Source organism: Lissotriton helveticus, chromosome 8 (assembly GCF_964261635.1).
Source record: "Lissotriton helveticus chromosome 8, aLisHel1.1, whole genome shotgun sequence".
Lineage (NCBI taxonomy): Eukaryota > Metazoa > Chordata > Amphibia > Caudata > Salamandridae > Lissotriton > Lissotriton helveticus.
The window spans coordinates 1,486,639,333-1,486,664,868 of record NC_136069.1 but is presented as its reverse complement, the minus strand read 5'-3'; the positions used below and the strand labels follow the sequence as shown (position 1 = coordinate 1,486,664,868).

General features: G+C 46.0%; 1 protein-coding gene across 6 annotated transcripts in view; it reads right to left on the bottom strand.

Moving 5' to 3' along the window:
- The window catches only part of NOX4 (NADPH oxidase 4), an 840,225-nt gene extending 831,286 nt beyond the window's left edge, over window positions 1-8,939 (bottom strand). For 4 of the 6 annotated variants that reach the window (XM_078658420.1, XM_078658421.1, XM_078658422.1 and 1 more), the window contains exons 1-2: window positions 8,666-8,939; window positions 7,711-7,803 (exon numbers count right to left, since the gene is read on the bottom strand). In XM_078658420.1, coding sequence (XP_078514546.1) covers window positions 7,711-7,803; window positions 8,666-8,722 — 150 coding nt within the window. In that variant the 5' untranslated portion in view covers window positions 8,723-8,939. Of the gene's footprint in view, window positions 1-7,710; window positions 7,804-8,653 lie in introns of all 6 variants that reach the window. The other 2 variants (XM_078658423.1, XM_078658426.1) reach the window with 2 other exon arrangements.
- Window positions 8,940-25,536: the final 16,597 nt, after the last annotated feature.

Here is a 25,536-nt window from a genome sequence, read left to right as displayed (position 1 = left end):
ATGAGGGCATGTCAAAGCCAGAAGTAAAAACTGCATAAACCTTCCCAATGTCCAACACAATGCACATTTGTGCACCACTGCCTATACCACTACACTCGGAGACAGAGAAGTACATTCCACACATTTCTCTCTTTCTCATGCTTTCAAACGCACATTCCACACATTATGTTAAGGCAAGGCTAGTTTAAAACACTCCTACTCTGCAGCTTTAAGAAAACACAAAATTAAATCACAAGTTAAAATGCAAGTGCCCAAAAAATGATGTAGTGAATTAAAACACAGACTCCATCAAAACAAGTTTAGTCAATGGTCATCACGTGGTCCCAATACATGCGAGTGCCTACAGCACTTAACTGACCCACACATATAAGACTCTACACAACCAAGGATCCACCTACAGTAACCACCACCTGAACTTCCACCAACCATCGAAAAATACTATGCAACACCTCCCTTTCACTTGCTCATACTACCTGCATCTACCGAATCTGAATTGGAGGACACTTCTCCCACATCACAGCAAAGACCTGGAACAGCCTCCCCACGCACCTCTGGACAATCAATTCACTTCTGGAATTCTGAATAGCCCTCAAGACCTGGCTGCTCAAAAAAGAATCTGGGGCCTGAAATGGCCTAGATATCTCATTGGGTGATCAGCTGTGCTTTATAAATCCTGATTGATTGAAAAACATTCCTGCCCCACCCTGATGACAGTGCTTTTATTAAACTAAGAGGCAAATCAGTTGCCATGTGTTCTCTACTTGTAGCCTAGGTTCTTATATAAGGAGAAACATTTAAGGATATTGAAATAAACATAATAGAGGTTTGTTTACAGTCCGCAGCCTGAACTCATGTATTTGAAGGTGCTGTCATATGTGATAACAAACCAAAAAGGAGGCTCGTTGAAATAAAGTAGCCGAGGATCACACACATTGTTTAAGGAGGAAAGCTGGAATTAATCCCAGGTTTTCCAGTTTCACACTGTGCAATGTTTTTTTTTTTTTAGAGTTTTAAATAGCTCGTACTTGACTGGACAGTTTCAGAGCGCTTTACATGAGCACCGGTTACGTTACATATGGATACATTCATTTTTGGAAGGCTTGGGGAGATTAAGTGATTTTCCCAGAATCACAGGATGTTGAGCATCCCTGCCGAGATGAGAATCCAATTCCCCAGCTTCGAGGTCGACCGCATTAGCCATTAGGCCCCTTTCTCTCTGGCTATCTCTTCCGGACATCAAATGTTATTGCTTTGTGCTTAATTTTGGGAGAATGCGATTAGAGGGTTGGTGAAAGGCAGAATGATCATTTTATTTTTGGCAGTATTACATAGCCTGAACCTTACACAAGCATATAAGAGCACTCAACAAAAGACACATCTATGTTATGCTTTTTTCTTCTTTTTCTGCTAGGGGGAGATTTGCCAGGATTTACAGGAGGCTGAGCTGAGAATCAAGCTGGGTTACCATGGTGCATGGTAGGCAACTGTGGCTACTAGGCCCATCACCTCCTGTGAAAGCTTGACTAGTTTAGGGCTCGAGGCTCCAAGAAGACCTCTAGCTGAGCCAGTGCCATTCTTCTGGTTTGAGCTTTCGGTGGCTTGTCTACCTCTACCGGAACCCAAGGATCAGTAACTCGGAAAATCTGACTCATTTCCTGGGCCACTAACGAGGGCCAAATTTGACTATGGGCAGTTTCACAAAGGCACTTCTTCCCACAATATATAACAATCCTCAAAAAACACATTGACCACATATCCGACACAGACTAGATACACCATATCTTTGGCTACCATGGTCCTCCCTGAGGGTCGGACCGGCCTACAGGGAAATCTGGCAGTGCCCAAAGGGTTGTTCTGAAAGGTCAGTGTATGAGGCTGTTTTTTAGCTGTTGATAGGCCTGTTTTACTCTCTTGTGAGACTGTTTTTACTGTTGATTTCCCTATTAGTATAACAAGCATGCGTGCAGTAAGCAAAAATCCATGAGTTCACCCCATTCCTTGCAAAACACTTATATAGTGTGTCCTTACAAGTTCAAAACTGACACAATTTGCAAATATGAGCCACATTTTTAGATATGCAATTTGCTAATGGAGCTACTTTTATTTTGGTGAGCGGGCCTATTTTCTGTCCCAGGCCGCCCCCGCCCCAAATCTATCAGGTAAGTAATCAGAAGGTAACCTCTCTGCCCTCAGCCACTACACACTAAAACCAAATACCCATAGCTCAAGGAATGAGACCAAGCCACCAGACTGGGAACATAACTGGTCAACAATAGTACAAAACATAACCAAAAGCTGAATCAGACCCAGCTCTGTGTAAAGTGCTCAGACTGACGAAACATCTGAGTTGTGTTAAGTCACACTAGTGGCATGAGGTGTGCTACACCAAAGCCAGTAACATAACATAAGCTGAGCACTTTGGGTAGTTTGAGGGAAACGCCATTCCTGTTTTCAGATTGGTGGTCTGAATGTGGTCAATTCTCATTATGTGGAGTAGTTATTGTTATTATCTTTTTGGCAATTTATGCACCTCATACGAACTGTTAATGGAAGTGTTGCAGTGAATAACAAATGCTTGTTTGTAATCCTCCAACGATAAAATGCGTGTGCTGGGTCTGTGGATTGTGTCAAGGTAAAACAAGAAAATATTGCCATCCTACTTTTAAGATGTTAAGGTAAAATCACAGAAAACGGAATATTTAGATTTATTTAATGTGGGGGTTTTACAAATCCTCTAAATGTTTGGATACCAAGAGGCCATGTATATGACAGTCTTTGTATTTTGCAAGTTGTCACCTAACAATAATAGTAAAAGGCTCTGGAAGACTCATTCGGCATAAATCAATTTAACCCGTTGACCGCGGCTGGAATTCCGCCGCGGTGCGGGTGATTTATGACTCGGCGTGGTCAGGACGGCCCCCGGCCGTCCTCCGCACACGCCCACCGTGACGTCGGACGGCCGGTGGCCGTCTGACGCACGCAAAGGGTTAAAAAGAAGATAAACAAATATATTAACACATCTTAAAATATACGTCCACTAAACTTCGTTTAAAAAAATGTGGTAGTTTAGCTTGACAAAGTTCTACATTTTTTACATGATTTTGTAGTTGGCTAAACTGAACTACTAGTCCCAGAATGCAAAGTAAAACACTCAGGCATGGATCTGGGCCCTGAATTGTGCCCTCGGTCAACAGTAGGCATGGCGGGCACTGGAAGGTCAAGTTTTCTTTTTTAACTGCAGTCCTAGAATATTTGGGAAAAGAGAAACTTTCTTCCAAATATTTCAGGAGGCTTATTTACTAGCTCCAGCCCTGAAGTATTTGTGGATAGTTGTAGACTTGTTTCTTCGCCCAAGAGTCAATTTTATACCGACAGAAAGACAGCTCCCACTTCATGTAGAAACAAGGAGACTAACACAACACCTACACATTTTTAACTGAAAGCTATAGTCTAAGCTCCACTGCATGTTCATCTCCTACCTACTTTAGCTGACAGCTCACCCCATAACTCCCAACAGAACCCTAGGAGAGCCACTTAAACCTATCTCAACATGGCCCCCGAGAAAATTGTTCACATACACAGGCACTTAAACCACAGCACCCCACCTCATCTTGAGTTGAACCTGAGTGCAAAGAAATTTGAACTATTTCCTACTCCTTCCCCACTCTTTCTAACTCTGCACCTTGAGAGATAAGACCCCAACTCTTTGAGCATAAAATATGTATATCACATTTCAAATAATTCCCAAAACAACCTTCTCAAGTAACTCCCAGAAAGACTAATTGCGGATATCTACTACACAACCAACAATGGCACTCTGAAAACTGACTTCATCTTCTACTCCAAATGCCCTAAAAAATTGAGAACCATTTTCCTTCTCCACATTCATATCTCAAAAACAATTAAAATTCCATATGGATTTAAACTCATATCCACCCCCTCCCAAAGCTTTAGTGGGGAGATCCTCATTTCTATGTACAGGACGTGCAACATACTAATCCAAGCATCAGACCAGCACCTCCCCATCTTCGATTGACACTTCTCGTCACTTCTTGCCTCATTACTTCAGCACTTCATGCTGGCCATACTCCCAACCCTCCCCCCTACCCGTCTCCTTTAACAGTTGTCCCTCTAGCCACTCCACCTCTGGTTTCCTCTGCCAATCAATCCACCGCTCCTTCCTCTCCTGTCACATGCCTTAATCTAGTAAGCATCAGTAAATACCCCACTGCTCCCACCCTTACACTCGTTCACACTGCAATGCATTCCCTAGATGTGCTCACCGATCATGATAGTGCCAGCTCGACTTCTAGTCCTTACACCACTGAGCCCCTCTCGAACACAACACAGACTCCCCACAGTAAACCCACCCAACCCAAACACATACTCCTTTCTCCTCAAGAAATGTTGCAACAAACCGACCCGCAGGCAAGGCTCTGCTCTTGAAGCCATAATTTCCAAAGATGAGCTTGTCTCCCTCCAATCTATCAAGCCCACCGGCTTGTCGGTCCACCATCTCACACTTTTCAATCTTTATGCCCATCCCATGCTCTACCCCCCCCACCAACAAACCCACGCACCGGGCAAGGAACATCAAACACATCGTTTTAACAGAACTGGAATCCTGCAACTGCATCCAACTAGACTCGCAACCTCTCCACCACATCGTTGACAACCTTACCGCCCACTATAACAATGCTATTACTGATGCGCTCTACAAAATTGTAACGCTTAAACCAAAGAGCTCTAGAAAAACTCAGTCTAGAACCTGGTTCAATACTAACCTTAACTTTGAGAGGGGAAAACTTAGACAAACCGAAAGGCTCTGGGGACAAACTTTTCACTGGCTTACCTTGCACTCTTTAGATCCGAATGGCTATCCTACAAGAAACACATCTTTAGAGAAAAAGCCACCTTCTTTCGCAATCAACTGGATCGAGTGAAGAACTGATCTAGGGAGCTCTTTAACATAATTAAACCTCAAACCACTTACACCTCCGAACCTGATACACCAGTCACTGGAGAACATTGCAAAGAAGTAGGTAACTACTTCACTGAAAAAGTTGCAGAAATCTAACAATGTCTTTTCCATGATACTAGTCTGACATCTCTGCCCACCTGCATCGTCGCCCCCTCGGTCGCCACTGAAATTTCCACCCAAGGCTTAACCAAAGACCAGTATGACCCAAATAAACCCAAAGTCCATCATGAACGCCTAACAGCCAAATAAAATGCTCTGTGGACAGATTTCAAACTCATGACTTAAAGCTAAGTCTTCAAAATAATTGCGAACTTGAAGCCCACATTCCACACCACCGGTCCACAGCCCTTCACCATAGTAAAGAAGCGCAACTACATCATCTCCCTGTTTTGGACCAAAATCATCAATGCATCTTTTTCATCATGCTGTGTTCCTGAATCGCTCCAACTAGGACAAGTCACAACCATTCTCAAAAAAACAGGAGCAGACCCCTAGTGATCTGGACAACCTTAGACCAATTGCCAACCTTCCCTTCCTTGCCAAAACACTGGAGAAGTGTGTCCTCCTTCACTCATCTGACAGATAGAGGAATTCAACCTCCACAACTCTTTCCCAATCAGGATTCAGGAAAGGCTGTAGCACTGAAACCATCATGCTCAATATTTCCGATGACATTCACAGATCCTTGAATGAAGGCAATCCCTGCCTCCTAACCCTACTTGACTTGTCTGTGGCATTCAATACAGTAAATCATCCAGCTTTTATTAAAACTCTGGTCCACGTCCCATTTGCAACATCGCTGTCAGCAAATTAAAATCAACATCTGTCTCTCTAATCCTACTCAAGTAACACAAGGCATACCCAAAGGGGCTATCCTCCCCCAAGCCCTTTTTAACCTCTTCATGGAACCCCTAACCGTCATTTTGAACCAAGCAGGGGTTAAATATCACCTATATGCAAATGACACACAACTCTACTACAAAATAAAATCACCCTGTGACCTCCAACATCTGAACACCACACTAATTAAGGCAAACATTGCTAAAAACCAAACCACCTTAAACTGAACCCCAAAAAGACAGAACTAATAACCTTCTCTCCTAAAAACTTTCCTATCCAAGAATGGATCAAAAATATTGACATGCTTAGCTACTCTCTTTCTCTTTCTAAATCCATAAAGTCCCTGGGCATCATCCTGGATAACAACATTTCGATGAGGGAGCACATTAGCAACTCAGCTAAAGAAGCACTCTGAGCACACAGACACCTGAAAAAAATCAAACCATTTATCCCCCCAGACGATCTTAAGATGTATTTGTTGTACCCTGTACATAGAGACACTGGTAGCCTTGTTGTATTATTCCAAAGTCTTCTGTTTTGGTTCCAGTTCATGGTAGTATCAAACTCAGTTCAGCCATGTACCAGCTCCTACATCTCCTCCACCAGCCCCACCAAGAGCAGCCTTCCTAGCTGCTCAGTCCATCTCCAACTTTCACCACTCATCCACACAGGCACCCAGGCATTCCATTCATCACAGTCACACCAACATTCCGTTACCATCTCTCACTCTGGCTGAGCAGCTAGGACCTAGGAATGTAAATGTAATACTTAGGATATAACAGTTTTGCAATCTCTTATCATCAAAAATCTTGACTACTGCAATGCCCTCCTTACAGGAAATCCTAAATGTCATCTTGTGACCTTTACAGCAGCTCTCAACGCGGCTGCCAGACCCCTCACATGAATCAAAAGATTCAATCACATCTCTCCTGCCCACAAGAGTCTGAATTGGCTTCCCTTCAAAGGAAGATGCATCTTCAGAACAACCTGTATCACCCACAAAGACGTTCATACAATAAACCCCATAAAAACGAAGAGACCAAAATCTCAAGAGCAGGAAGGGTCTGGGCACTGAGAGGCTCCAACTCTCTTCATCTCATCCCTCCTAACCTAAAGAAGAAATCATACCAAGTGCGCTCCTTCTCAGGAAATGCACCTAAGACCTGGAACCCCCCTTTTCCTTCCTTCAAATAGAAACTTAGACTTCTACTTCTCAACAACTACTTCAACACAGGTACAAGTTGCTCTATGTTTCCCTCATTGACTGGCTCCTTCAAGACTGGCCACCTGACCCTTTCAATCTCCTTTATTGTCCCCGGTGCCATTCCTCAATGTGCTCTTGCATTATCTGTTGTGACTTTATAACCACCTAATGATGTATTGCTCTTTTTTTTTACTCTCATGAATCCCCTCATGCACATCTTGTAAATGTAATCTCATAATGTGTAAAGCGCTCTGATACCTTCGGGTCTAACCAGCGCTACGTAAACCTCAAAAATAAATAAATAAATATATTCCCAAACTATTTTCAGGAAGGGTTGAAAAGTAGTAATTTTGAATGGGAGAAAGTGCTGCCCCGAGGGCGCAGCTGAGGACAAAAAACTTGGAATACTTTAAGATGAATGCTCTACGTCTACACAAGTTTACATTTTTGAGTGTCAGATTCTCTTCGAGTGAGAAACGAAAACCCATTGCAGTCATGTTCTCTTTTCCCATTGTTATTGTGGGCCTAGAAGGGAGTTCTACCTTTATCACCTTCCCTTTGTCGTTCTATTCATTTTTACGTTTAAAAGGGTGTCCTGCATGCAGTTAATCATGCAATATTTCAATTCATATGAACCCCTTCTCTCCTATTCTCATTCACGTCCCTGGTGTGGAGCATCACTTACCCCTATCATCTGCAGCAGATAGTAGTACTGGGGTCCACTGTAATAGAGGAAACTCCCACAGAAGAGCCATAGATTGAGCGCCAGCCAGAAAACCTGCAAGGAAGATAACAGGGCTGTAGGAATCCAGAACTGCAGTGTCAAGCCCTAGTGTGTCCAGCGGGAAATGAACAAACACATTCATTGTATAACTAACATCAGCCATTTAAATGTTAAACTACAAGTGGAACATTCTGCCAGTTTTGGATGTTTTATTCACTACAGTTTGCAATTTGGGACTGTTGATAAGTACTTAGAATATTGGACGAAACTTCAAGTCCCAGAATGCACCAAACCAGATATTCGTATTAGGGGATTTGCTTCCTACATTGTAGATGTGTATTTCAGAAATGCCACTCTCTTAAAAGCGAAATAACAACCCTGAAAAAGATGCATTCTGGGGCTTGTAGTTTCGCGTTTAACTGTTAGTTTGGGCAAATAAAAATAAAAAAAAAACATAAAATGCGTGATGCGCTACATTTTCAGAGTATGCTCATGGTCTGACCTGATGCGGGAGCTTTTGGCAACTGAAAGGACAGGGGCACTTAATTTGTTTATATACTCGTACCCAGTTTGGACAACCAAAGCTGAAACGTAAATGATCATCCTAGTTTCCAAAATACGACGTTTCAAGAAGTGGTCACTTCCAAACAAAACCATGCCGATGTACATGGCAGAGAAGAGGCAAGTTGCCTCTAACATGTATGTTGCCTAAGGCAACAATACATGTTAGATGTGCAGGATGGATACCTCTGCACCAGAAAAGCGGACACAAATGCAAACTTGCGGATTTCAGATGTTCGCCCTGTGTAATGGTGCGCGCGCCCCAGCACAGCCACCCACAAGTTATTTAAATAAAACAGCTAAACACGACAAACCAAACTTCGCCCAATTTAACTCCACTCACAAATCACTTTACCAAAAACAGATGCTTTGCCCCCTCGTTGGAAAGCCAGCTCTTCCAGTGGACTGACATGCTGCTCTCACCGGGACACCCCGCCTCACCAGGGCACGGCCAGCAGCAGAGGGTGCCCTTTTCATGGAAGTTCAAAGGTTTCCTCACAGGGAGGCTGGGGACGCCGCGCTGCCTCCGCGGACCCCTTTGATGATCATGTTTGCATTTTGTCCGTAGTTTTGCAGCGTCCCCTTGAAGCCCGTGCGTGCTGGTGTCCCGCGAGCTCCTTTGTTTAGGAGTGAAGTTGTCCCTGCAGGCAGCGCGAGGCACAGCTGAGTCACAGGAAACGCGGGCATCAAATTTCTCTCCCCCAACCAAACGTGAGTGACAGCATCCAGAGTGAGCTAACCACGGCCCGCTGCACCTCATCAGCCCTTAAAGAATGCTAAACTAGTCCAAAAACAAAGTTGCGCATACATGTAATATATTTGGAGGGGTGTTCTTGTTTATATATTGAGACATGAGATCAACTTAACTACTCTTGCTGAAAGCAACAAACGAGTGCACAACTAGTTTCCGAAGCTGGCTGTAGCCCTCCCCTAACGCTTACAGATGTAGGGGGAGGAAGCGGGCTGTCAGGGGGCTGAGGTGCTGTAAACTCATTATGCAGAAGCACAGCTGGGACGTGGGTAAGACCTCGTGTCAAATGTCTTTTGCATGTTACATCGAAATGTAAAAGCAGAACACAAGTCTACATTGTTTTCATGAGGTGTTTTACGTGTCACTCCTTGGCTTTCAATTGAGGAAAATAAAGGGACACTCCTAAATTAAGATGCTATACAGTCTGTCATTATCTAGTTTTTTGTTTTTTTTAGGTTCTGTATAATACAGAACCTAAAAAAAAACGAAAACTAGATAAATGAAAAGTTTCCACGGGTAACATTATGAGATATGAACATAGTAAAATGATTGTGATGAGTGAATGAAAGTAAAGCACAAGAAGACGTGGGGCACTGACATCTGTATTTGTGATAAAAGAAATGAACTGTGAAATGTAGGTCCACAATGCAATGGGAGCGCAGAAAGGGAAAAATGTAAATGTAAATTGATATTTGTACAGTGCACTACTCACCCGCAAGGGTCTCAAGGCGCTTGTACGAATACCGCTGTGGAACCCATCCTGGCTTTCCCTGTGAGGTGTCCATTCCTGGGCACCCCCAAGGTGGAGGCCAGGCATCCTTGTTGTGGGGGCTGTTGTGGAGATTAAGCAAGTTATTGCCCAGAGTTGCAGAGTGGGACTCCATGATTGGAATAGGCACCGAGGCGAGAATTATCAGGTCCGTGGAATTTTGAGCCCAAGACCCGCAGAGGCGGGGAATTGAACCCTGGTCCCGGGCTAGACCTCTGCATCAGGGTCTGCCGCTCTAACCATTGAGCCTCACTTCTCCACGCAAAGCACTTATTCAAGTAAATGAAGAGGTGGGCGAGCCAACAAAAAAACAAGCATTGGCATAGCCAATAGGTCTCGCCTTTGGGACCTTAGAAGTATTTAATTATGCAGCACAATATCCTTTGTGCAACCTCAACTGTTGCATGGCGAAACACTTATAATGTCCCAAAGGCGAGCCCTATTGGCTATGCCAATGATGACCAACAGATCTGACATTCTTACAGTGCATAGTTATCTCTTACATAAAGGCACTGAACCAAGTCAAAAGCATGCATCTCTTAAGTCCTTGAGAAATAAAAAGTAAATTGCGTGCCTTTGCTTTCCCTTTATTGCATCTGCATCGAAGTATGAGGCTACAGACTGCGCCCAGCCAGGATCAAACTTGAACAAAAGAGGACTGATATCCCCTTAGCTTCTGCCTTTACCTCTGACCTTGCTGAAGGTGAAAATAAAAAAGCATCTTCCCTGCCTGCACCTTGCTGCTGGGAATGGAAAACAGGCAACATGCAGGCGCTGCTGAACGTGTCCTGGTGTCTGAAAGCTACACCAGGATAAGTTCAGCATATTTCAGTACGGCCCAACTTCTTTGCAGGGTCGGCTACGTCTACATTGTGAAACGGTGGGTGGACGTCGTCTTCCCGCATGTACCCCCAACATGTGTCCTAGCACTGTCAACTTTTTATCTGTGCAGCACTGATATTTTAAAGTCAAATAACATCTGGAAAACAATAATTCTCTCTGAAACAAATGGCCAGTGTTATACTTACAGGCCTCCTTCCAAGAAATTACAAACATTCTCATCCCTCTTAGAAACCAGGTGAAACGTCCCCCTTATTATTAGTTGCTGGGTATTTTCAGTCTGAAAGAAACACGATTTTCATTAACAGTGACCTCACATTTAAAATAATCAGTGTAATAAAGAATAAACATTGTGGTATTTACTCATTCTGAATAAAGGTCTTGAGACACCAATAAGTGCGTTCTCTACTTTTCTTGCGCTCTCAACTGTCCGCATATTAGAGTGTACACCAGCAGATCCACTGAGCCTAACATATTTCCCCGTTTGATAAAAAGAGTACCACCTAGTTTGACAAAATATCCCTTACTCATTTGGATTATGTATAACGTTAATTTTTAAATTGTAAAGGAGGAGATGTCAGTGCTTCCATCAGCTAGCAGACTTGAAGCTATATAACGAAGTATAGTTGATAGCTCATGAAGAAACTTGGTGCTTTACGTGCCTCTTTCAGTGATCTCTGTGATTCGATGCAGCACTAGTGCTGCTCTTACTCCCTATTCAAACCACAAGAACACACTGGAAAGGCACCTCCATGGAGAATAGAATTTCCTATAATGGAAGGTCTGCATTCAGATAATAGAGAGGGCGAGAATTATATTTGGAAGTGTCTTTGAAGGAGTAGAACTTTGAGATCATTTTTGAAGGCCTGGGAGGAGGTGGTGGTCCGGAGCTGAGGCGGAAGTGAGTTCCAGATTTTCACCACGTTACCTGAAAAGGATTGGGCCATCGATCTTTCCTTCTTGAAAGTGGGAGGTTCAAGCAGTAGATTTTCCGCATTACGTGATGGTCTAGAGCCTCCAGAGAGTTTCAGTTTATTCGCCAGGTAGCTAGGAGAGGAGGAGTGCAAGGCTTTGTGGGTGATACAGGCAGTCTTGTAGATGGATCTTGCCTCGATGGGAAGACAGCGGAAGGTGGATAACATGGGTGTGATGTGGTCGCTTCTTTTAGCCCCATAAATGAAACAAGCTGCTGAATGGAGAACAGATTTAAGCGGGAACAGGTGGGATTTGGGGAGGCCAGTAAGAAGAGAATTACAGTAGTCCAATCTGGAGAGGACCAGCGATCGGACTAGGGTTTTAAGGTCTTGCTCCGGGAAGAAGCGACAAATTCCCCATAGAAGGCGCAGTTGGTGTCGAGCAGACTTTGCGATGGAATTTATGTGGGAGATTAGATTGAGTTTTTTGTCGAGTATGACACCAAGGGATTTTGCGCTGTCGACAATGATGGGTTTATTGTTAAGTAGATTCATCTGATCCATCCATGATTGAACTGGGGAGGAGAAAGTGAGGAGGAGAGTAGGAGGAATTCAGTTTTGGGGGGATTCAGAATCAGTTGATGAGTTGACATCCAGTTTTGAATGGAGTCGAGAGTCGAGCTTAGGATAGAGAGATCGTGAGTGGAGGCAACCTTGAGGTAGATTTTAGTGTCGTCTGCATAGAGGTGATAGTGAATCCCGAATTTACTTAGGAGATTTCCCAGTGGTTCTAAGTAGAGATCGAACAATGTGGGTGCAAGTATGGAGCCTTGAGGAACACCTTGACCTACCGCCAAAGGAGATGAAAGACTGTTCGCTATTTTGATCATTTGGGATCTATCAGAGAGGAAGGAAGCAAACAATTCTATGTCAGGACGGATGCGAGGATTATGCAGTCCTTTCTTCTCTTTATTAAAATAGCAAGTTCAAAGCAACATCACCAAAAAACTTATAAGAACTACAACTCCCATGAGCACATGGGGCACAGTGTCCATAGCAACCATCATCCAATGGCGAGGTCGTCCGCCGTATATCTGGTGCTGACGTCCCTTCCGCTTCCTCTTTCTTCTCTGCTCGTCAGATAAGTCACTTTATTTATCTTTTCCGACGTGTTGTGTATTTTGCCATTTTTACGATTTGCCTGTGCATTATTTTCTGCTTCTGCGGTCTAGGTGCGCATTGTTGGCGCGGCTCCTGCGGTTGTTGACGCGCGTCAGGCTCTGCTTGCGTGGGTCATTGCCGCCTCATCGCGGACCGCGTTAAGCGCGCTCACGCGCTTTCCCGGCTCTGTGGGGCGCCCCTGCGCTACGGAGAGGCTGCCTTTGCGAGCCGGCTCCGAGCGGTGTGGCGCACTGAGGCAGACTCGTTCTGTCCTCACCAACCCTCGCCTGACACCGGCTTCAGTGTGTTCTTCGCGCGCTTGTGCGCGACGCCATCTGGTGGCGGACACCTCAATTTTGACAGCTAGGCTGCCTGAGCACCGGCGAGGGAGCTACCTTCTTGTATTAATATATAAGATGTTAAGTGCTCTCACCCTCACTAATGATGTCTTCAGACCAGTCTAATCCCCCCATTCAGGAGGCGGAGGAGCTTTGCGTCACACAACCCTTGCCGCCTGCGGTGGGCCGCGCGTTATCACAGGCCCTGGACTCGGTGCTTGCGCCGCTGAGGGATAGAGTGGACACCCTCGCCCAGAGCATTCCCGGGGTGTTGGGCACCACAGTGCCTGTGGACTGTGGACCCAAAGGCACGCAGGGTGGGGCTAAAAAGACAGCTAAGCGTCACGCGGAGCACCTGGAGGAGTTTGATAGTTTGAGGGACTCCTTCCGTAAGAGTGCGCGGATGTTGAAACACTTACCCTGCCGGGAGGGACTTTATCCCGGAGATGATGACGATGAGGTCGCTCAGGACACAGACCAGGAGGATGGTTTCCCCGTGGAGGGAGAGGTGTTTTGGAGGACGAGGTCTCCTCGGGGGATGAGGAGGGATACACGGGTAGGCCTTGGCGCCCGGCCTCCCACTCATCGGGGTCCCAGGAAGGGGAGGACGGGACCTCTGATATGTTTGATCCGACGAAAATCTACCATCCTAGATCGTCGGAGTGGATTCCTGATCCCAAGGTGGCGGCGTACGCCACAAGTAAAATTCGCCAGCCCCTGGAGAAGGAAGTTAGAACCCGTATGCGGGGAGAATGCCCTCGCCCGAAACTGGAGGGCAGGGTGGCTGTTACTCCGGACATAGAGGAGAAACTCTGCGCGTTCTTTGCAAAGTTCATGAAGGACCCTAAGAAAGGCTTAGATCACTCCTGGCGTAATTGCCAGGATAATCTCTTGGACGCCGTGGGTCCCGTGACTCAGATCATCCAGTTGACGGAGAGGGCCAGGGAGTCGGGGACTACGCTATCCATGGAGGTCGTGGCAGGTTGGGCCCAGCGAGCCCTATGCATCTTGGGTACTGCGAACTGCGCATTGGCGGCTGAGCGGAGGAGGTCTCTCCTCATTAAGATACACCCTAAACTGGGGGATTTGGCTACGTCAGAAGCGGGACCTATTGCACAGGGCAAGTTGTTTGGCGAACCCTTCATTAAGGAACTCAATAAATTCATCACTACCTTTTCCACACTGGATAAGGCCCAGACGTCCATCCAGAAGATTTTCCCGGGACGGGTTTTTGCTGGGGCTGGAAGAGGACGGGGTCGCTCCTCCGGCCACCAGTCCCAGCAAGGCCCCAATAACAGAAATCAGCAACGTCGCAATAACGGCTGGAACGACGGCCGCCAGGGATCCTTCTATCCCAGTAGAGGAAAGGGGCGCGGCAGAGGCTACCGAGGGGGAGCCAACGCCCCAGGAGGCCCATCCGGTGAGTGTTACCCTTTTTTCCCCGTCCGTCCTGGGGGGGAGGTTACGGGAGCATCTCCACAACTGGTGCAGGATCACTTCAGACCCTTGGGTTCTCCAAACGGTCCGGGGTTTTCGGATAGAGTTCTACGGTTCTCCCCGTCAGAGGGTTCGCCCTCGCCCGTTGGTATTTTCAGCAGAAGACAGGCTTCTGATAAGCAACGAGGTTGCGGATCTCCTCAGGAAAGGAGCGATCCGCAGGTCCCTGCTTCACCCTTCGTGATTCTTGAGCAATATTTTCTTGGTCCAAAAGAAGGACAAGGGGTTTCGCCCAGTGATAAATCTGCGGGACTTCAACGAGTGGCTGGTTTACCGCCACTTCAAGATGGAGGGGATCCATCTCTTGCGCGATATTCTCCTCCAGGGGGATTGGATTGTGCGTCTGGACTTGAAGGACGCTTATCTCACAGTGCCCATTTTCCTGCCTCATCGGCGGTTTCTCCAGTTTCTCTGGGACGGAGTGTTTTTCGAGTTTCAGGCGCTTCCCTTCGGCCTCTCATCGGCCCCTTGGTGCTTTGCGAAGCTCCTCCTGCCGGTGGTGGAGACTCTCCGAGAGAGGGGCGTTCGATTGATCATATATCTAGACAATATACTGCTGTTGGATCAATCACCGACCCGTCTCCGGGTCAACTTGAACATGACTATTGCTCTACTTCAAGATCTGGGTTTTGTGATAAACGCCCAGAAGTCGGAACTTCACCTGGCAACGCAGATTACCTTTCTGGGTTTTCTGATCGACTCCAGGACGGCCTCCCTCAGTCTTCCCCAGCAGAAAGTGACCAAAATCCGCTTCTCAGGAAGGACAGAATCTCCCTTCGTCAGTTGGCCCGTATTGTGGGCCTCCTCTCGTCCTCGATCCAAGCGGTCTTCCCGGGTCCCCTTCATTACAGGGCCCTTTAACGGTTGAAGGCGCAACACCTCAGGAAGGGGCTAACGTATTCCGAACTCATCTCGCTCACGGAGGAGACGAGGACGGAATTGCGTTGGTAGATCGAACACATGAGTGCGTGGAACGGGAGAGCGATCTTTGGTTCCAGTCCGGACCTGATCATCGAGTCGGATGCCAGCAGGTCGGGCTGGGGAGCACGCTTTGGCGATATAACGATGGGGGGCCGTTGGTCGGAGGAGGAACTCCAACTGCACATTAACTGCTTGGAGCTACTTGCGGGTTCCTTTGTGGTGAGGTCCCTGACTCGGCATCAAGTGTCGTGCTGCAGCCTGCTGCGCATGGACAATGTGTCAGCGGTGCAGTATATCAATCGCCTGGGGGGCCCTCGGTCTCGGGCTTTGGCGGAACTGGCAAAGGACTTCTGGCACTACTGCCTGGAGAGGCAGATTTCGGTGACAGCGGAGTACCTTCCGGGAAAACAGAATTCGATCGCGGACTGGCACTCCAGTAACTTCCACGACTTCAGCGACTGGCGACTGGAACGATCAGTCTTCCAGGGTTTGATGGCCAGGTGGGGTCCATGCTCGGTGGATCTATTCTCGTCCAGGCTCAACCGGCAGCTCCCGAGGTTCGTGAGTTGGAGACCGGACCCGGAGGCGACGTCGGTCGATGCGTTCCAGCAGGATTGGTCGCAGGAACAGGCCCACGCGTTTCCCCCCCTTCTGATGATTCCGCGAGTAGCGGCTCAAGTTCGACGGCAGCAAGCGAGCATGGTCCTGGTGACTCCCTTCTGGCAAGCCCAGGCGTGGTTCCCGCAGCTGCTGGAGCTCTCTTGGGATTGTCCGATTCGACTGCCCTTGTTCCCTTCGCTGCTCTCGGGTCCCCTGGGAGAACCGCACCCGCTGGTGCTCCAAGAGACCTTGTCCCTTATGGCATGGAGGATTTCAGGGGAAGCTGGCAAGACAGACGCCTTTCGGCGGACGCTGAGGACCTCATCCGTCGGGCCTGGGCTCCAGGAACCGTCAAGAGGTATCTCTCGGGTTGGAAACGGTGGCGTCGTTGGTGTCTGGGAAGACACGCCGATCCCGTGGAGTCGGACGTTAGTCACATCCTGAATTTTTTGGCCGAATTGGCGCAATCAGGGCTGGCCTATCGTTCTATTAACTCTTTCAGATCCTCCATTCCGGCGGGCCATGCCCACATCGATGAGAAGCCAGCGGGGGAGCATCCTTGGGTTTGCAAACTGATGAGAGGGGCTAGGCTATCTAAACCCCCGGAACCCAGGTATGATTGCCTCTGGGATGTGAACATCATCCTGCGTTTTATACACACGTGGCCAGATAATCAACATCTTTCCAGGAAGGAACTGTCGGCTAAGTTGGCTATCATGCTATGTCTGGTCTCGTGTAAGCGAGTCTCCGACGTGAGAGCGTTGGATATCTCGCCACGGATGTTCACTCCCGAAGGAGTAACCTTCATGATAGCAAGGAGGACCAAGACTAATATCAGGTCGGTATCTTATCCGGAATTTCCAGACCAACCCAAACTTTGTGTGGTACGGTGCCTTAAGGCGTATGAGGAGATGACGACGGAATATCGCCCTCCGGGGGAACGCCAGCTTCTTATTGCCCTACAGAAACCTTTTAAAGCGGTTTCCTCTCCATCCATCGCTAGGTGGGTCCGTTGGATCATGACCGAAGCGGGGTGGATGTGACCAGATTTGGGGCTCACTCCACGAGAGGTGCCATGGCCTCTAGGGCTGTGCAGGTAGGTGGTAGACTAGAGGACATCATGAACGTAGCAGATTGGTCATCCGAGTCCACGTTCAAAAAGTTCTATTTCAAACCCATCTATGGCGCGGCAGCATTGGTGGTGGATCAGCTTTAAACCCGCATAATCCTCGCCTCCGTCCTGACACAGAATGAAAAATGTCCTAGCTAACATAACGGAAAGTTTTAATTCTATTAAGGACTAGGAAGCGAGGATTATCCCTCCCGAGACTTGGTGGTCTCTTCCCACCCTGGAGGCTACGTAAGCTCAGTAAGTAACGTCTTACAGTATGGATTTGAAATGTGTATTCTGTTTTGCGGCACTATATTGGTCACAATCCGAGTTTGTTTTCTGTGCCAAGTTTTCCTTGACATGTTATTCACAGTGGTTAATTCTGTTGATGGCTGTGGTGTACTCTTCCTCGTTATGTTTCCTCCATGGAGAAGAATTAGGATAATGGGGTGTCTTGTATTGGTTTAGGACAAGATCAGAAGATGGACTGATGAGATGTTCCGAGACTGTTCCTCACAGTGAAGAAGAGGAAGCGGAAGGGACGTCAGCACCAGATATACGGCGGACGATCTCGCCATTGGATGATGGTTGCTATGGACACTGTGCCCCATGTGCTCATGGGAGTTGTAGTTCTTATAAGTTTTTTGGTGATGTTACTTTGAACTTGCTATTTTAATAAAGAGAAGAAAGGACTGCATAATCCTCGCCTCCTAGTCCTTAATAGAATTGAAACTTTCCGTTACGTTAGCTAGGAAATTTTTCATTTAAGCACTGTGCCCTCCATGCCCATTCTCTGTTGAAGAGTGTTGAGGAGAGTGTTGTGATTGACAGTGTCAAAGGCTACAGAAAGGTCGAGGAGGATTAGAAGACAAGACCCCCCCGAATCGAGTATCCGCAGCGCGTCATCAATCACTTGCAGCAAGGCTGTTTCAGTACTGCAGTTTTGGATGAAGCCGGACTGAAAATTGTCAAGAAGATCATTGTCCTTGATGTGACGAGAGAGTTGTTTTGCTACACATATTTCTGTGATCTTCGCAAGAAAGGGTAGGTTAGTGATGGGGCGGAAATTGTTGAGGTCATTTGCATCAGCAGTGGGTTTTTTAAGCAGAGGGGTGATCTGCCCAGTTTTGAAGGAGACAGGAAGGGAGCCTTGACTCCGCTCCTATGTAGGTGCTGCTGGTATTGTGTCATTGCCCCTCCCTTCTTGTGGTTCTTACTGGGCCAGTGTCAACTGCTCGACTAGTGGCAGCGTGATGTTTGCTTAGCGAGCTGTCAGTCCCCAGTATGATACCGGTGCTGTGCAATGGCTCTGGGCGATGGTTCCCGGATAGGAGGAGCAGTCTTTTACTCACGTAATGCTCATAGAATTTGGAGAGCCTCAGTTTGCCGTGGTTGTTGAAGATAAGTATGGCTTTGATCATGCTGAAGCCGGTGCAAGGTTATGGGGGCGCCGGGAACAGTGTGGAGGCCGGGGTCTCCTGTCACATAATTGCCTCTTCAGCTCAAGACAACTCCTCTCTTGGTCATTAGGTTCTGACACAAGCGCGCATGCGCACGCAGCCGCCATGTCAATTACAGGATAATTTAATACTATCGCAAATCCCATGGAACAAATCTTCGCTAGGAAAGTTTGGAGAAGAGCTATTTGCAATCCAGCAGCTGAGGGAAAGGAACTTCATTAAAGCTGCACTTTAAACAAGCGCGTTCCTCGCAGTAAAAACAGGCAGCAGGGGGCAGGGCGAGAGGAGGTGGCGTTTCCCTTGCGGGAGCGTGCAGAGCCAGGAGCGATAATTGCTTCCATATGGCGCCGCGCGCTCCCGCAAGTAAATCGCCACACGTGCACGCGTTGCCATTGAAGGCAATGGAACGCGTTCACGTTTTAGGCTGAAAAGCCGTGGCGATAGCAAAAGGTATTTTTGCCTATGAAGCGCATGCGCTTCGTAGGCGAGAACTAAAAAGTAAGGGCAGAACCAGAGCCAAGGGTCTGCTCTGGCTCTAAACCGAGCTTTGGAAATATTTGGAATGTAAACTTTGCAACAAACATCGTCAGGATATGATAGTGTCTTCAGATTTCACAAACGTGTATTTCTTTACAAGCGTTACACTTTAGCACATCAGATTATATCCCTGAATTAAGAAGTAGTTGTTAAAAGTGAGAGGATTTAAAAATGCACCAAGAAACATTCCTGCACACACCCACCCTAATGAAAATGCTTTTAGTGAAGTGTGAGGCAAGTCACTTGTCAAGTGCACCCTGTATGTGGCCCATATTCTTATCATAGATGGAGTAGCATTATAGGCTATTCAATCAAACAGAGGTTTTTGTACAGCTCATTGCCTGTACTCATGTAATATGTTATAACGAGCAAAAAGGAGGCTTATCGAAACATTTTTGTTTTTGCTTAGGATCACACAGTGTCGTCAAACTGGGAAGCCGGGATTGATCCCACTTTTCAAACTGTTTAATTCCTTCCCTAGAGAGGACTCTCTTTCTGGCAATAAAGGTTAAAAACTTGTCCTTAATTCCAGGGGATAAGATTTGAGAATGGGTGACAGGTAGGATCTTCATTGTCATTGTTCCAGTTTGATGTATTGCAAATCTTGACCAAGGACATAATAGGGTTTCTTTAACTACACACAGGTTGCACATTTATGTTTTTCCAGTACCAGGAGATTTGTGAGGATTGACGGAATGCAGAATCAAGACTGGGATTCAACGCCAGGTCCTGGTTCCCTTTGTTACACAGTCAGTAGCTGTAGCCACGAAACCGCTTTGGATCCCATTAAAGCCCGGCTCGTTTTGATCTTTTGGTTCCGAGAGAACCTCGAGCCGTGCCAGAGCCAGGCTTTCGGCTCTAGCTTTCATTGGCTTACCCACCCCTAATGAAAGGTACTCCCTTGATCAAGTGTTATCAGATATTTTTTGGATCCAGCATGTTTATATTACCTTGCTGAGCACTCCGAGTAGCTGCAACTCAACACAACCTGTTGTTAAAACTTACAATAATTGTCTGACCAGCAGACAAGAAAACTTTGTTAGCCATCAGAAGGGATGATGTCGATGGGGTTAAAACCAGTGTGCTCCTTTAGAAAGGACAAAGACACACTTATAAAACACACTATTCTCTTTTTGTTTTCCGTAGAATTCAATTGCAGAAGCCCATTTCTAGGTTTCACCTACAAACAGAATTCGTTGTCTCTCGGCAGTACTTATAGTTTCCATTACATTACATATACTCAGAGTGGGCTAGGAGTCGGTCCCTTGCTCATGATTGTAGGGTTTTGCTGTATAAGTCCCTTTCCTGCTGCTGATTCAATTGATTTCAACTGTATTCCTGTGTTTGTCATACCCTGGAGCTTTTCAATCTCACAGTATTCAGTATGGACGATATATCATTGCACAGCTGACATCAAACCTTGCTTTGAAGTGCATGGAAGGGACTACTTTCTCTTCCTCTCACTCTCCTTGCTCCTCCTCATCCCCATCTACCTCTTCACGTCTCCTCCCCACAGCATCCTCTTGCCTCCCCAGTTCTATTTTTGAACCCTTTGTTGCTGAAAACATTGCCAGTCTGCTGGACTGCTGCTCTGAAAGAACTGTTGCGCTGCTGTGCTTGCCTGCTGCCTCTTGCCTTGGTGCGAAGGATAGGACCTGCATCTCTTGAACCTAGAACCCCAGAGTTACAAGGGCTAGTTGACTGGCCTCCTGATCTGAAACCTCAGGGACACAACAGACTTCCAGCGACTTTGCACCTGCACCTGGACTCTGTCATCTACGAATCTACCCTGCCAAGTGCTGTCACCGCAGTCGTGGACCCGTGGAAGTGGACTTAAGGTGCTGTGCCTATGTCGACTCTACTGTGAGTCACAACCTTGAGCAGAACCTACCCATCACCACTGCTGCGTAGATCGGGTGCGCCGACAAGTCCCGCATAGCCTACGCAGCCGTAGCAACTTCAGAGCCGTTGCTGCATGACACATACTCCACACAAGCCCTTGCATCCCTCATCAACAGCCGCCTTGAGGATGATGCCAGACTCCGCGTTGCAGCCTCCCAGCTCATTGGAGCTAATGTATTACCCCGATTGTGCAATGTGTCCTTGACAGTGGACTTTTCATCGCAAACCCTCGTTGACCGGATCCTCGATGATGTTGCAGGACCTCGCATCTCAGCCTCACTGCACCTCGGGACCTACACATCACTTTGGATGCACGATGCATCTGTGACGTGGATCCTTGCAACGCTCTGCAAACCAGGATTTAAGGCACTTTGTTCAGCAAAACGAACTGGGTCCCTGTAGCTGGCCTAGGGTCCATTGCGGTTGGCCTAAGCTTGTGAATTTATTACAGTTTAGCATGGACAGATATCCACAGTTGGCACTTTGTGCTTTTTGGCGCTATATGCACCAAAACCTTTAAAGTGCATATCTCCGTTTCTACTGATTAACTGTCTGTCATGTTGGTCTTGTTTTATTTATTACAATTACTTTGTTTGTCTAATCTGGCGTGGAATCCTGTTTTTGGCAGGTTATCATTTTATTACTGTTTGTAGTGTTTCACAAATACTTTGCACATTGCCTCTAAGTTAAGCCTGACTGCTTGGTGCCAAGCTACGAGATGGTTCAGCATAGGTTCATTTGGGGTTGTTTGTGACCTTATCCTGACAAGGATTGTGGTTGCTACTTGACCAGGGCTCACACTCCAGAAAAGGAAAGGTTGTATTGATTTCAACCTTCTCAGTGGTGATATTCATTATACACAATTTTACTTTTGACACACTAGTGGTGGTTTGGTGGTGCTGCAGTAGCAAACTTTGACTAACATGGGTCCTGAAGAAAGCCTTGGGCATTTTTACCATGATGGCTGAAACATGTCGACCTTAATAACTGGCAGTTATTTGTTAACACTGCCTTTTGCACTGTTTTTATCTAGAGTGTGGGGGGATATTAGGAATAAAATTTGGTTTCTCTCCGAACAACTCTATTTTAAATATTGCACTCACTATTTCATGCACTGCACAAGTTCTCTGTGATCACTGATCTAAGTAATTGACGATCTACTTGTTCATGGTACCTGGCCCTCTCTTGTTGACCCAAGTGAGTGTCAGGCGAAGTCTTCCTCGGGATCTGATGTGAAGATATAAGGGCCCACCTCTCGATACCTCCAATTCTGATTGTAATAATTACACAGAATATTGAAGTGATCATGCGGGGGGAATTAGGGAATTAGGAAAGGAACTGCGGGGAGGGAGATCTGAAAAGGAAAAGTTATTGTTGCGAGTTTTCTTAATGCTTCACTCGACTCTTAGACAATTGTAATAACAAAATAATTTCTGTTGTCTATAAAAAGTTTGTTATCATCTTTGCACTTTAACTAACAACGTGCTCCCAAAAGGAAATAACACCAAAGAAGCTTGCGACTTATTAATCTTGTAAATAGGCTCTTTACAATCTGTGCAACTTCTTTTGTTGTATTTTAAGCACATCAGCAAATTATCACTTTCAATAAAATCTCAGCATGAGCATAAATGGCGAATAACTGTTCAAAATCTGCGACCAAACAATTGAGAATTGCGACCAAGCAAATTAACAAGCTTCTCGATTTATCCAAAGAACCATGAACATCTCTTAAACTTTAATCAAGACAAATATTTGCTCTCTTATATTTTTCCGTAAAATATCTCAAAGGAACTTTGCGCTAATAGTTTCCAAAAAATCAGAATGAATATACTTTTTACACTTTGATGTTTTAAAATTAACCTTAAATTGAAAGTTTTCACTTTCTCCTACCTGTAGAGTACGACCTACTCTACTTAACTGAAGGGTGTGGCAGCCTCTCTGGATACCCGGAATCAGTCTTCCTCTCACTGCAGCTCTTGTTCGGAAAAAGGACTCTCCAAACTGGTTACCTGCTGCCAAAGACACAAACGATCTGCAAAAGACTGCTAACAAACTCCTTCCAGAAGATTCCCCAAGTTGGAGCACCTGGAAACTGCTGCTACACCACCAAGATCCTCAGAATAGTGAGCAAAGGGGATTGGGTGTGGTCGCGTACATCAACGTGACCACGTTCCGTGTTTTCCCGTAAGAAATGCGACGTCTTGCCAAATCTCACGCATCTCGCGGACGCGTTCAGGTTGCCAAACCTCACGCATCTCGCGGACGCGTTCAGGTTGCCGAATCTCACGCATTAGGCGGACAGAGGTACATTAAACTGTTGTTCTAGCTACACTTGTGCCACCAACGACCCCCCAAAGGAAAATAGTGCATTTTGCCACACAGGAAGTGCTTGGGACACCTGAGGGCGGGCCCTAGACGCAAGCCACCCTAGTAGTCCTGACAGTATTCCCCCCTCCCAAGAGCGGTCTAGGGCCCGGCTTCGAAGGATGAAGGAGGTGGAATCGCCGCACAATGTGAGGAGCATGAATGTTCTCAGCTGGTCCCCAAGAGTCATTCTCGGATCCATACCCTTTCCAGGACACAAGATACCATAGCTCGGCACCTCTGCGCTTAGAGTCCAGTATAGTCTGCACTTCATACTCCCAATTGCCATGAACTAAAATCGGAGCTGGTCTGAGTTTTTTATCCTGTCTAGCTGGTTTTAACAAGGACGTGTGAAACACAGGATGAATTCGCAAGGTTTTGGGAAGTTTTAGTTTATATGTCACTGGATTAACTTGACGAAGTACTGGATATGGGCCGATACATTTGGGATGAAACATGTTTTTGTGTTTAAAATGCAAATTCTTGGTAGACAGCCATACTTTATCTCCAGAAGTATACTCTGGTGCTGAACGATGATGTTTATCATATTGTGCTTTGTATTTATCTTTACTGTGTAATAACCGTTTGTGAATCTTTTGGTGAACAGTCTGCATGAGTTGTACAGTATCTTGTACCGCAGGTGCACTGGTCTCATCTTTGGGCAGGGTCAAAGGAATAGTCTTTGGTAGGTATCCATAAAGAGCTTCAAAAGGAGAAGATCCAGTAGAAGAATGAGGTGAAGAATTATAAGCTATCTCAGCAATCCACAGCAAATCCAACCAGGACCTTTTGGAATCTTCAACATAACACCTTAAGTATTGTTTTAGTGTTTGATTTAATCGTTCTGTTTGGCCGTCAGTTTGCGGATGGTAACTGGTAGACATGTTTGATGTGATTTGTAAACTATGACACCATTGCTGCCAAAACTTAGATGAAAACTGAGATCCTCGGTCAGATAATAACACTGAAGGCAAACCATGTAATCGCACTGCTTCTTTAAGGAAAATTTGTGCTAATTGTCCTGCTGTGGGCAATCTTTTACAAGCTATAAAGTGTGCGTACTTAGTTAGACTATCCACTACAACCAGAATGACTGAATGTTGATTGATCTGTGGAAGATTTGTAATAAAGTCTAACGAGATATAGTCCCATGGTTTGGTTGGTGTTGGTAAAATCTGTAACAAACACTTTGGTTTACTATGATCTGTCTTAAATCTTGCAAAAGTTTCACAATTTTGAGTCCTCTTTGTAACATCTTTCTGTAAATTTGGCCACCAGAACAACCTTTGTATTTTTTCCACTGTCTTTTTGGGACCAGGATGTCCAGCCATAGGATGAGAGTGCAACCAATTGAACACTGTTTCTTGTAATTCTTTGGTAGGAAGATAAACTTGCTTTCCATGGAAAGGTATGCCTTCTTTGATTGTCTGATTTTCTTCTTTATTCTCCCATTTCTTCCATTGCGATGGAGGAAAATTCTCATGAATATTTTCTAGGAATTGGTCTGCAGACAATAAACAGATTACTTTGTCGGGATCTATTATAGCTTGTGGTGCACTTTCAATTCTGTGTAAAGAAGAATCCTTTCTGGAAAGAGCATCAGCTTTTTTATTGTCTTGTCCTGGACGATAAGTTACTATGAAATCATACTCTGCAAAGAACATCATCCATCTTAACTGACGAGGTGTCAACATTCTAGCAGAACTCATGAATTGTAAATTTCGATGGTCCGTATAAACTGTTACTGTGAACTTTGCTCCCATTATATAATGTCTCCACTCTTTGAACGCTTCTAATATGGCAAGCAATTCTTTCTCTGCAATAATGTAGTTTTGTTCTGCTGGGTTCAGTTTTCGAGACATATATGCAACTGGATGCATCTGACCAGTTTTGTGATGCCTCTGAGACAAAATGGCTGCTATTGCTACGTCGGAAGCATCTGCCTCAATTATGAAAGGTTCATCTACATCAGGATGTTGTAGGATTGGTGCAGCAGTGAAAGCCTTTTTCAAATTCTGAAATGCATCGTTGGCTTCAGAAGTCCATTCAAATTTCACCTTT